Below are 13,007 nucleotides of genomic sequence, written 5' to 3' on the forward strand. Positions count from 1 at the left end.
CCCTGAATCCTGCCTCCCAATGTTATTTCTGTCGGAGCCGCTCAGACCCCCACAGACCGGCGGTGCGCCGACAGCAGGAATCCCTTCAACAGCAGCCTCTGGCCGGGTCGCCTCCTTGCGGATCACCGCTGCAGCTGGTAGGTGTTTTTCATCTAAATAATCCGATCTGCAGGCACCAGAATAATAAAAGCGAACATATTCTGCCGGCAGATGTATGCATTTGAAGTTAATTATGCGTTAATAAACTGTTTAAGAGGAGTGATCAGAGCGGTCTGTGTCATCAGCGCTGTGTCTCTCCCAGCCAGCTCCCAGATCAGCTTCTCTGATCGGCAGCAAAAATTAAATTTTTCCATCTCGAGCAGCAACGCGTTTGCGGCACGTCACGCGTGTCAGATGCTTAAACGCGCCCGACGCTTCAGCTGCTCAGACGCGCTGCGCCTGCTGCTCAAAACGCGCCGTGGGACCTTTTGATGTGCCTTGACGCGCGTAAACCATTGACTTTGCATGTAAAATCGCTGCTTCTGTCGCGCCAGCTGCGTCCGGTGTGAACGCAGCATTAATTAGAACAATGCAAAGTTTCAAAGGTTGGGTCCCACAGTGGAGTTAATTAAAAAACAGAATAATTAACACTTTGTCATAGAGCTAAAACGATAGTGATTTATTATTGAAATAATTAAACCAATTAAGTAATCGATTCATTGTTAACTAGAGTATAGAGACGGTAAAACGTGCCTTTACCTGAAAGACAAACCAACTGAGAACATTAATTATACCCAATTGTAAAAATACATGTAAACATTTTTGCATTTAAGATAAAAAAAAACAGATTTTTAGGTAAGGTGAAAGGTCTAGAACAGGGGTGACCAACGCGGTGCCCTCAAGGACCATATGGGGGGGCCCTCAGAGTCTTCTAAATAAAGAACAACCCCCCCAGTGGGCTAAGTTTGAATTTTTATTTTATTCTGTTGCTCTTCTTTTTAATCATTTATAGAGACAAAATGACAGTGTCTAAATAAACTTAGAAATTAACAGAAACAATAAAAATATTTTGATAATGAACAAAGTTTAGGCTAACGCTAACCCTTGCAGCTCATGGGTCAGTAATGGTCGCCCTTCCTANTATCTGTAGTCGAGGCAGTCACAGTGGAAGACGTAGGCTGACTCAGACCCCAAACAACATGGACACCAAAATAACTAAATGATCAATATCTTCTGATGAACATTATGAACACTTGCTTTTTTATCTCTACATTTAATTTTCATAGCAGGAAAAACATTGCAATATTGTGATAATATCATATTGTGATCCAAGTATCGTGATACATATCACATCGCAACACCCATGTCGATACTCACCCTTAATTAGAACAATGCAAAGTGTCAAAGGTTGGGTCCCACAGTGGAGTTAATTAAAAAACAGAATAATTAACACTTTGTCATAGAGCTGAAATGATTGTGATTTATTATTGAAATAAGTAAACTAATTAAGCAATCGATTAATTGTTAACTAGAGTATAGAGACGGTAAAACGTGCCTTTACCAGAAAGACAAACCAACTTAGAACAGTAATTATACCTAATTGTAAAAATATATGTAAAAATTTTTGCATTTAAGGTAAAAAAAAAACCCCAGATTTTTAGATAAGGTGAAAGGTCTAGAACAGGGGTCACCAACGCGGTGCCCTCAAGGACCACATGGGGGGCCCTCAGAGTCTTCTAAATAAAGAACAACCCCCCCAGTGGGCTAAGTTTGAATTTTTATTTTATTGCAACAACGGATTACTTCTTTTTAATTATTTATAGAGATTTCAAAATGACAATGTCTAAATAAACTTAGAAATGAACAGAAACAACAAAAATATGTTGATAATGAACAAAGTTTAGGCTAACGCTAACCCTTGCAGCTCATGGGTCAGTAATGGTCGCCCTTCCTACGTCTCGGTACCCTTGAAGTGGCCCTCAGCCTTAAAGCGGTTGGTGACCCCTGGTCTAGAACAACTATTTATATATACAACTAAATTGTAGCCTAAGCTAATTTATGATGCTTATGTCTACTTGTTTGTTTGGTCAAATTAAGACATTAGGTTTTAAATATTAAAGTTAGAGCTTTGTTTTATTTCTACAGATGAGTAAAAATACAAACAGACCCATCGTAACAGGTCTGTTTTACCCTCCAACCTCTACTTAAAGCCACCTCGGTGCACAATTAGTGAAAATACCAAATTAATGATGATTTAATATTTGAGAAATAGACAACTAGCTGACTGTGTGCGGAAATGAGACTACAAACTGTTGTACTCTAGATTTGAAATGTTGGGAAAAGACAATTTTAATTTAATTACTTTGTAAAAACAGAAGTATTTTGTTCTAGTTTAGAGCTTTTAGAAGGCTAGTTTGCAATTTTCTGTCCAGCCTTTTATATAACATTGTTTGTATTTGTACTGTTAGAGTTGAAGAAATTGGAGGACAGAAGAATAAGTGTTAAATCTATTAATTAAATCTTGCTGGATATTGGTTTTGAATTGGCAGAGGTGCCTGGAGACTGTATTGGTGGGCGGGCCCCAGGAGTCCTCCAGGCAAGCCGGGACTGACACTGTGAGAGAGAAGCGGCCTCCACCTCAAACACTGCCACCCCCACCATGGCTAGGGAGCAACCCAACGTCGGGGATCTCCTCCCGCTCTTGGAGACCTCTGACCTCCAACAGCTCGAAGAGATCCGAAGCCTTATCAACGAGCAGCTCAGCACCGGTGGGGCCATTTTGGCACAGCATCAAACTAGATGCTTTAAGGAAAAGTCAAATAACATTTTGCTTAGAAACCAGTTAAAAATGTCCTTGTTGCTTTCCTTTCAGAGCGAGGCTCCATGCTCTTGAACAGCTTGGTGGATTACTTTTTGGAAACCAACTCCACCCAGGCCTTGCATATCCTTTCCTCAGTCAGAGAGCCACATGATAAGGTGAGAACCATCCCATAGAAATTTAGAAACTTTCTTAAAATAAAGCTGTAAGCATAGAAGAAATATTATTGATGACATCAAATGAACCATGCTAATTCTCAATCTTTTTCTATTTTTTAGCGTTTATGGAAATTGTTGGTGTTTGATTATGTATTGAAACCTCTTAATCAACTTTCCCTTTTTTAAGAAAAAAAAACAAAACAAACAATTTTATCATACAGTATGTTGTCCATCTCCTACAGCACCTTCTAGACAAGATGAACGACTGTATGGCCAAACCAGCTTGCCGGCTGCCCACCCTCATGCTGCTCGGCCACGTGGTCCGCAAGCAGCCATCTTGGATCCACAAGATCGCCCGTTACCCGCTCCTGCTCTCTCTGCTGAAATGCCTGAAGGTATCCATCCCTTTTTCACACAAAGTGGGAATGATTTCTGTTCCAGATATAGATTTTCTGGAAGTCCTTTGAAACTAACAATCAAAAGTAGGGGTGGACAGGGATTCAATGGTGAGAATTAGGCCACTGGTGCAAAGTAAATTGTAACTGGGTGTGGTTTACGCGGGAATGGAGCGAGGCAAAATTTCTGTGAATGACAATGAATTGGAGCGGGAAGTTTGCCCTTTGTGCGTCCGGACAGTGCAGCCAGAGGAAGCAGTTCATCACCCAGCACTATTTACAAGATTCAGGGTAAAGTTTGTCCTGAAATGAACAAGCTAAATTTAGCATCAGTCACGTAGTGAATTAAAAGCCATGCAGTTACTGAGGTAGACACCTTGGTGATTGTGCTGCTCACATCTTCTCCCCCTGCACATGTGCATTTGATTAGTTTAAATTGAAAGGTGAAAGCACCAATTCCCTCTGTAGCCGCCCACCTTCACACTTGTTCGTACTTCTTTGTGAATTTAAATATTCATACAGGTGCCAAAAATCATAGCTGTTAATTTCCACTTAAAGGACAGAGTGAGCCTGCAAGGGAGAGAAATTTCAGCACGACTCCTTTGATCTAAAACCAGCATCCAACAGCAATTAAAGTTAACTATGGCTAAAGAGATGATGCTGAAGATCAGCCCAAATTTTTTTATTTTTTATTTTTTTTTATTCAGACATTTTGGAAATAGAGCTATAGTCATAATGCTGTTATATTTTAGCTTAAAGGCCAGGACACACCAAATCCGATTTTGCTTCCGATCCGACAGAAAATCGTGTCAGACGAGGTTGTGGCGTTTAGCGCTCATTGAAAGTCAATGGGGTTAATCACATCCGACATGATTTTATGCAAGGGGGCTTTGGTAGCTCTGAGATTGTCGGACTATGCAGCAATTCAGCGGCCATTTCATGGGTCTAACAGGAAGAGAGATGAGGATACAAGGGAAAACACATCTGCTTTTGGGGAAAAATACAAAATAAAGTCTTTTAAACGCTCAGGGAAACATTCAGTGTTAGAGTTACACATTGCGTATTCTAGTAAGCTGGACAGACTCATGCAAAAACAATGAAGAATCATTAAAAAAAGAATATTTTACCCATGATAGGAGTTCAGGAGGACAGAAAACGGATAAAGCAGTGATACTCTTTGAGCTTCACAAAAACGACAAGGGACAGAAAGAGCAGTTTATCACTCTCCTCGAAAAAAGGCAAAAAGAAAACGGATAAAAAAAGTTAAATATTGATCCTCTTTATGCCTCACAAAAACAAAATAACGATGGGCAGATAAAGCAGGTAAGCGCAGCGTATCTCTCTCAAAATTTTTCTTTAGAGGTAGATCTCATTTCATTATTAATATATGAACATTCTCTATCTGTTCTGGTTTGAGATACTGCATAGAGTCGTCAAGTGGGGCTTTGCTTTATAGCTGCGGTGGTGTTTTTTTATTTTAATTTTATTTTTGTTTTAATAACTTAATAATCTGTCAAAGGCAAATAAGATAAATTGTTTTAATTTGCATATAAGTGTAAGAAAATCTGCGCAGATCTCCTCACCCTGCCTAGTCGGAGCCTTTCTATATGCAATCAGTGTAATATGGAAAAAGTCGGATCGGGGATTAAAAAGTCGTACGAAGCCGGTGTGCTCTGGCCTTTACCCTTCATAAGGGACTCAGTGAAATAATATCACTTGCCCGCATATGTTAAAAAAGGTAACAAAAGTGCTTCAATAAGGAATTCATTAAAAACACAGAGTAAAATATGCAAATTTGTTATTACGACATAATCTTAGACCATTAATGTTGATAGCTGAACTTACATTTCCTACTTTTTTACTTTATATGATGCTTTTTTTCACCTAACTTTTTTTTTTTTTTACTTGACTTACAAATAATGGGTAAGTCAGTAATATATCATCTAACCGGCCATGAGTCAAAAGGATGTGTACTAGTACCACCTAGTATCTTTGCTGAATGGTTGGAAAGAAATGATGTGCTTCTAGACCTGACGGAAGGATGAAGGGAGGGCTTCATTTGACCCAAAATGGTAACTTGACCTTTTAAAGGGTTGAAATCATCAGACTGTCAGTTTAACACTGGCCCATCCCTCGGTGGAAGTTGCCGCTCCTCGTTTTATCTGTTTATTAAACCATACAACAAACTGATTAATTGTTCCCCATGTTTAAAAAAAATGAAAATGGAGGCTTCTCTTAGTATTTTTATGCTAGGTAATCTGTGTGTTTTTCTTGTTTTTTTGTTTGTCCTCAAAATAAAATCAAAAACTGTTTCTCTTGCAGACAGATACAGATGTAGTCGTACTCATAACCGGGGTGCTGGTTCTCATCACCCTGTTGCCCATGATCCCTCAAGCTGGGAAGCAACACCTGTGGGAGTACTTTGATATCTTCGGCCGCTTGGCATCTTGGAACCTCAAGAATCCGGGTAGGTCAGAATACCGCTGCAGCCTCCTTTGCTGTGGGTTGGCAGCATCAGGCTAACATTCCTGAATATTTCCCTTCCTTCCAGGCCACGTATCTGAGGTTTACCTGATCCACCTGCATGCCAGCGTCTACTCCCTCTTCCACAGACTCTATGGGATGTATCCGTGTAACTTCGTGTCTTACCTTCGCTCCCATTACAGCATGAAGGAGAACATGGAAACCTTTGAGGAGGTGGTGAAGGTGAGGCATGACTGATGAATCTGCTGCTGCTAAACTGTGGGGAAAAGTTTTTAATATTTTTGTTTAAACCCCTTCAGCCAATGCTTGAACATGTTCGCATACATCCAGAGCTGGTGACGGGAACCAAGGACCATGAGCTTGACCCAACCAGGTAAACCCATCCTCTTATACCTAAACAAACATAATCCTCTAATCTTTCTCCTAGGAATCACTTTTTTGTTTTCTTTCTGATGGTTCTCTGCTTTTACACCAGGTGGAAAAAGTATGAAATCCATGATATCGTCATTGAATGTGCCAAAGTGTCCCTAGACCCAAAGGAGGCTTCCTGTGAGGAGGGCTACGCCACCATGCCTGAGAACTTCTACCCCCAAACCCACCTGCGCGCCCAAGACTCCACTTCCAGCCCATACACAGACCTCCACAGCAGCTACGGTGAGAAAACACAGGAAACTGCAACACGAGCCTCAACGCACCACTAATGTCAAATCCAAAAGAAGGGCACACCAAGAAACATTTATTAATCACAGAAAATAGATGCAATATATGAAAAAGCTGCAAACGTGACCCACAACATGGAAAAGAAGCAAACCACTAGAGGGAGCCGACCAGCAGGTCAGATTTACTGCAGAACATGAATATGCAGCTCTTCTACAATGCTGTAAAAGGCTGCAGTAACATGTTTTTTTTAATTCTGGGTGTCCGGTTAATGTGTTTATGCTCGGGGTATGGCCCCATGTGAAAGGGTTGTTGGCTCCCCCTAATGGTAGGGTTGTTATTACACATGAGAATGTGCATTCATGTAGATGTAATTGGCAATATTAAGAGTTAGCCGTGGTTTGTTTATTTATTGTGCACGCCCTTCACAGATTAAACATTTTGCCAAAGAGTGATGATCTACATATTATGTATTTGCAATACATTTTTCTCTAGGTTTGCATTAGGTAAAAAAACAAAAAAACAATCATTTACTTTTACAAAAAATCCTCTATTTTGTTAGGGGTTCTTAACATGTTTGTTCCTTTTGGTTTGGTTCAGAACTCTACAAACGCTTTAAAGTTACTTGTCTGCTTTAAAAAATAGTGGATAAGCAGTATGTGTTGTATTAATGTTATAATATTTATGTTTCTAGGTCTATATTTGAATATTTTTCTCTTTAGACAACAAAGCAGATTTCAGCGGAGAATAATGACTCAATTTGAAGATGATCAAGCAACTTTAAAAGATAATGGAAATGCCTCAAAGGAAATATTGAAGTATTTAGTATATTATGAAAAAGAATCCACATACTACAGTTTTCTGCAATTTTTTTTGACAATATTTAAAATGTTATGGCTAACTTGGCATTCAATAAACGCATTTGCAGTCGTGACAAATGGCAGCAACATTGAGGTGTGCATTCAACATGGATTCAGCACTGGATATTTTTCCTTTTTTTAACTGGTTAAAAGCAGTTTATAGGAAAATCTTTTAAGAAACAAATTAGCTGCTATGATTGACTTCACTGCATTAGCAGATTTTATATGTAATTTTATGTGTTGACTGTTCCTCCTTAATAGGAAGCTCTTCTTCGACCCCATTCTCGACTCCACGGCAGCCGCTCCCCCCGCCCCTGTCCTTGCCTCCCCTCTCAGGGACACAGCCCTGCCGCAGCCCGCAGGCCTCCAGGCGGCAGGTAAGAGCATCCCTTACGGAAGGAATATTGGCCCTTAAATCTCTGAGGGCCAATATCCTGCAGCTTTGAGATCTGCTCCTGGTCCAACACACCTGAATTAAAGGGCTTAGGTCTCCAGAGTCCTGAGAATATCACTCAGGTGTGTTAAAAGAGAGGCATATCTGAAAGGCGCAGAATGTCAGGACTGAATGTCACTGGGCTGCTGGCTTCTGGTGGTGGTTTTGGTTACCACACTGATCTGATTCACAAAAAAAAAATAAATACATTTTTTTTCTAAATTAATTACCTATTGCTAAAAGTCATCAACTAGAACTATAAACTGGGAACATGGTGAACTTTCAAAGTGACCCTTCAAAATAGAAAATCAATTCTGCATCACTAATGGACCTAAAATAAGAATATAAACATGATAGGACTTCTAAGTATTACATACAAATACAATTAAATAGGCGTCTCACTCTTCAGTGTGTTCTTGCAAAAGTAGGTCTGGTAATGCATTTGAACTAATAAGGAGAAAGAGGATTACATTTTAAATTTAGGAAATAGTTTATAAACTATAAAACTTAAAACGAGTCTTGTTTATTTCATAGATAACAGGTATAGTTCACATCCCTATTAGACACCTGAGTGAAGTTGGCCCCCCCACCTTCTTCAAATCAGACAACTTAGTGTAAAATGTTTGTGCTACGTTTGTGCAGCAAAAATTTTTGTTTGTGCTGCTTTGGATTTGAAGATATGAATGAACATGTAAAGGTCAAAAGGTCAACCAGCCCACCCACCATATTCAAATTAGACAAAATTGGTGTCAAACGTTTGTGCAGCAAAAATTTTCGTTTGTGCCACTATTGTTTTAAAGATATAAAGAAATATTTCTAGAGGTCATCAAAGGTCAACCAGCCCCCCCACCTTATTCAAATCAGACAAAATAGGTGTCAATTAACTCAGCTCCGTTTGTGCTGGTTTGTGCAGCAAAAATTTTCGTTTGTGTTGTGCTTCGGATTTGAAGATTTGAACAAAGTGGGGGGGGGGCTGGTTGACCTTTGATGACCTCTAGAAACATCTCTTTATATCTCTAAAATAAAAGCGGCACAAACGAAAATTTTTGCTCCACAAATGTAGCACAAACATTTGACACCAATTTTGTCTAATTTGAAGAAGGTGGGGGGGCTGGTTGACCTTTTGACCTTTACATTTTTATTGATATCTTCAAATCCAAAGCATCACAAACGAAATTTTTGCTGCACATACGGAGCTGAGTTAATTGACACCCATTTCGCCTGATTTGAAATAGGTGGGGGGGCTGGTTGACCTTTGATGACCTCTAGAAATATTTCTTTATATCTTTAAAACGATAGCGACACAAACAAAAATTTTTGCTGCACAAACGTAGCACAAATGTTTGACACTAATTTTGTCTGATTTAAAAAAGGTGGGGGGCCAACTTCACTCAGGTCTATTAGACCTATTTGTTGAATCAGAAATGTTAATATAGGATTCACAGCTTCTGGATAATAGTTTAGTTAACTTCTGTAAACTAGATGATTCATAGTACCGGTTTCCAGGCTTCCTAATGAAGCCAAATCAGTGATAAAAATGGGATTAGGTTTGACTTTTATAAAAAAAAAAAACTTACAGACGAGGTTAAACAATAAGATATCTGCTAATTATTCTGATTATTATTATAAAAATTCAAATGTTTGTATCCTTTCGGCTGCTCCCCAACTCAGAGGTTGACGCAGTGAGTTAGTATGACCCGCTTATAAACATAGCGCCGGATGGTGTTACTGGTAAAGCCGGGATCTGAAACCTGCAATCAAGTTGGAGACGTTAAACACCAAAACAAAAAAAACGCTCTACTGCGTGCATTTTTACTAAACATATTGGAGGTGCCCACCGGAAGCTGGTTTATATCAGAACCTAAGACAATTAAGTTTTTTTTATGTATAGTGTGTTTTCAAGCTTTTTCACACAAAGGACCCCTGATTGCTGTTTTTAGAGATGTCTAAATGCTGTTTATTGTTTATGAAGATTTTTGCCTAAAAAGTTTTGTGAATTGCAAAAAAAAAGAAGTTAATATTGGAAGCTTTGGAGGAAACTTGAACCTAAGGTCCTTATAACCTAAACCTAATTTGATCCCTTCTGTTTATTCAAACCTTAATCCTAAAAATGTCTTAAAATGTTAGATGAGAATTCTAAACTTAAAGGAATAGTACACCCAAAACATGATTAGCCTTCATTTTCTACTCACCCCCATGCTGAACAACACTCTGGAGTACTTTTTTGATATCTCAAATGCATCTGGAGATCTGGGAGGCTTCTTGCTGTCTGCTGACATTCAAATAATGGAGGTCTATGGCGCCCGAGGCAGAAAGGTCCATAAAAGTCCACAAAAATGTGTCAATATTCCTCCATACTGCTCGTCCAATGTATTCCAAGTGTCCTGAGTGGGTAGCGTCCATAATTTACTCGAAACGAAGTCATTTAGAATGTTTTTAGAGCATAAACAGTAGTGTATAGGATTTCCTAAAAGCGTGCGCCTGCGAGTTCACGAGCCTACGGAAACCGCGGCAGACCAAACCAGATGAAAGTGCGCATTCAGCTCGGCAAAGAACTCATGCTCTTCCTCAACACTGAAGTCCTCAGACATTTTTCTTTCGTTGTTTCTTTCTTTGCACATGTAAACAGCACATTTCTTCTTCTACGCTTGCATTATCGGCAGAGCAGACGCTGCATGCGCACTTTCATCTGGTTTGGTCTGCCGCGGTTTCCGTAGACTCGTGAACTCGCAGGCGCGTGCTTTTAGGAAATCCTATACACTACTGTTTATGCTCTAAAAACATTCTAAATGACTTCGTTTCGAGTAAATTATGGACGCTACCCACTCAGGACACTTGGAATACATTGGACGAGCAGTATGGAGGAATATTGACACGTTTTTTGTGGACTTTTATGGACCTTTCTGCCTCGGGCGCTATGGACCTCCATTATTTGAATGTCAGCAGACAGCAAGAAGCCTCCCAGATCTCCAGATGCATTTAAGATATCAAAAAAGTACTCCAGAGTGTTGTTCAGCATGGGGGTGAGTAGAAAACGAAGGCTAATCATGTTTTGGGTGTACTATTCCTTTAAGGTAACGGGATTTATTGACTTCATCAACTTTTTCGGAATAACCTCTGTAGTGTACCTGAGGCAATGATCGACCGACCCCTGCTGTACAGTATTCTTGATACACCGTGCGGAACTATAAAACTTTAAGAATGGATATAAGCTAATGATCTTATTAAAGTAGATTCCATATCATTTTTGGAGCTGAACTGGAAAACAAGTGAAAATGTTGGCTGTAAAAGCATAAAACCCAGATATTGTTGAAGTCTTAGCAGCCGTTTGGTTGATTGTTTTCCTAATGTCCTGCTGAATGAATTTGACCCGTCTCTGTTTGTGCAGAACTCAAACAGTGAACTGAATTCATCCTGTGGGGGGAAAGACCCTCTGTGGAGCCCCTCCTCGCTGTGCGGTATGGCCACGCCCCCTTCCTCACGAGGCATGTCGCCCAACCTGGAGCTCTCCCACAGTGCCTCACACCTTCCCAGCCGCTTCCACTGCACATCAGGTACCAACCGAATATACAGAAACCATCCTACCCCCTCAGTAATTCTGATCAAGCTGCTAAAATCCTCAATTCACTTCATTTTCTGTCCATGTTTTTCGCTCTGAGCAGGAGGAAAAGGAACGCCTGCATCCAGCACTCCAGCCACCTCATCTCCTCCTCCTACTCTGTCAGATGACTTCCCAGTAATCTCCTTACCAACCAGCACAGTCCAATCCAGTCCTCCTAGAAAAGTACGATAACTGCAGTAACTGCTGTTTTATTATTGCTGCTATTATTATTAAGAGAAATGGCGTCACGGCTCGACACCCTGAAAGTGATTCTTATGTTTTTGTGGCCATTTCTATGTATTTATATTCAATGCACTCTTAAGACAACATGGCTTTCTTTTAGAAAAAATACTTTTCCAACACCTGAGCTAAAAGCTATCTTGGTGACCACGATTGTCGTTACTATTTGTAAACTCGGGTTTAAGGATCAAAGCAGGTAAACATATTTTTGTACAAAAATGAAGTCATAATTGAATGTTTTTCAGGATCGTCGACAAGGAGAGAGCAACAAGCCTGGGCTGGTGAGACAGGAACAAGTCAGAGAGACGGAGAAGAGTGGAGAGGCAGCTCCAGCCAGAGGTTAGACACGTCACAGCTGGATTAGATCCCCTGTTCAAAAGAAAAAGATATAACAGCAGGCTAACGAATCTGGTCAGGAAACCAGAAAGAATTTAAACATTTAAAGACCCATACGATTCTAGCACTGCTGTTTGGCCAAAGATCTGCAGATAATAGTTTTTATTTTAGATCTCATCTATCCTACTAGGATGAACCTGATTCCATCTTTAATCATCTGTTTGCTTTTCATCAGACGCAGGAAGTGCAGCGAATGTCTCCATGACGCTAACAGAGCTGTCAGTTTTCCTGAAGAGGCAGGAGCTTGACCTTCAACTGAGAACGGAGAAGGAAAGAGAAGAAGGTGAGTTTTCAGCCGCCAACAATTATGGAAATGGGCAGTTTTTGACTCAGTCAATGTGATTACAATAAGTAATTCGTTGAAAGAATCGGAAGAACAACAAACTGCATCGATTTAAAAAAATGGAATAGAATAAGATTAATGCTATGTTCACATTAAGCGTTTTTGGAGCAGCAGAAGCAGCAGTTATACATGCAAAGTCAACGGTTGATGCACATCAAGGCGCATCAAAAGGTTCTGCAGCGCATCATGATTTTAAGAGCATCTGAAGCGCAGGGCGGGCTTCACAAGCAGCAGGTGCCTGACTTGGAATAAGTGAACTCTTGCTGCTCGACGTGCAACATCAACCAATCAGAGCAGCTGATCTGAAACCTGGCAAGGTGAAAGACAGTGCTGCTGATGCAGATCAATATGATCACTGCACTGAAACTGTTTATTAATGCCTAAAATAACTTAAAATGTCAAAACTTGCCACAAAAATTGTTCGCTTTTGATGTTCTGGTGCCTGCAGTTTTCACCGTATATCTGGAAAAAAAGCTACTACTAGGAGGAAGTAGAAAAAATGTACTGAAAAAAACTCCCAAGAGGCGACTGGGACTGACCCCTTGCTCACACTGGTTCCGGTGCGGTTACCGAGCCGACGGAGACCACAACTCCCGCACACCCCCTCTCACACCGCCCTTTTGACTACGGTGCGGTGCGGCTC

At 40.3% G+C, this 13,007-nt stretch overlaps 1 protein-coding gene across 1 annotated transcript in view; it reads left to right on the forward strand.

Annotated features, from left to right (window-relative positions):
- Nucleotides 1–13,007, forward strand: part of LOC107102465 (hamartin-like) — a 41,681-nt gene that overhangs the window by 11,178 nt on the left and 17,496 nt on the right. Inside the window, exons 2-13 of the mRNA XM_015401790.1 lie at nt 2,529–2,747; nt 2,852–2,955; nt 3,198–3,350; nt 5,673–5,817; nt 5,902–6,056; nt 6,134–6,207; nt 6,310–6,488; nt 7,613–7,728; nt 11,173–11,338; nt 11,447–11,568; nt 11,871–11,964; nt 12,197–12,304. Of these exons, the coding sequence (XP_015257276.1) occupies nt 2,639–2,747; nt 2,852–2,955; nt 3,198–3,350; nt 5,673–5,817; nt 5,902–6,056; nt 6,134–6,207; nt 6,310–6,488; nt 7,613–7,728; nt 11,173–11,338; nt 11,447–11,568; nt 11,871–11,964; nt 12,197–12,304 (1,525 nt within the window). The 5' untranslated portion in view covers nt 2,529–2,638. The remainder of the gene's footprint in view (nt 1–2,528; nt 2,748–2,851; nt 2,956–3,197; nt 3,351–5,672; nt 5,818–5,901; nt 6,057–6,133; nt 6,208–6,309; nt 6,489–7,612; nt 7,729–11,172; nt 11,339–11,446; nt 11,569–11,870; nt 11,965–12,196; nt 12,305–13,007) is intronic.

The sequence above is a fragment of the Cyprinodon variegatus genome, unplaced genomic scaffold (assembly GCF_000732505.1).
Source record: "Cyprinodon variegatus isolate N-32 unplaced genomic scaffold, C_variegatus-1.0 Scaffold32, whole genome shotgun sequence".
Classification (NCBI taxonomy): Eukaryota; Metazoa; Chordata; class Actinopteri; order Cyprinodontiformes; family Cyprinodontidae; genus Cyprinodon; species Cyprinodon variegatus.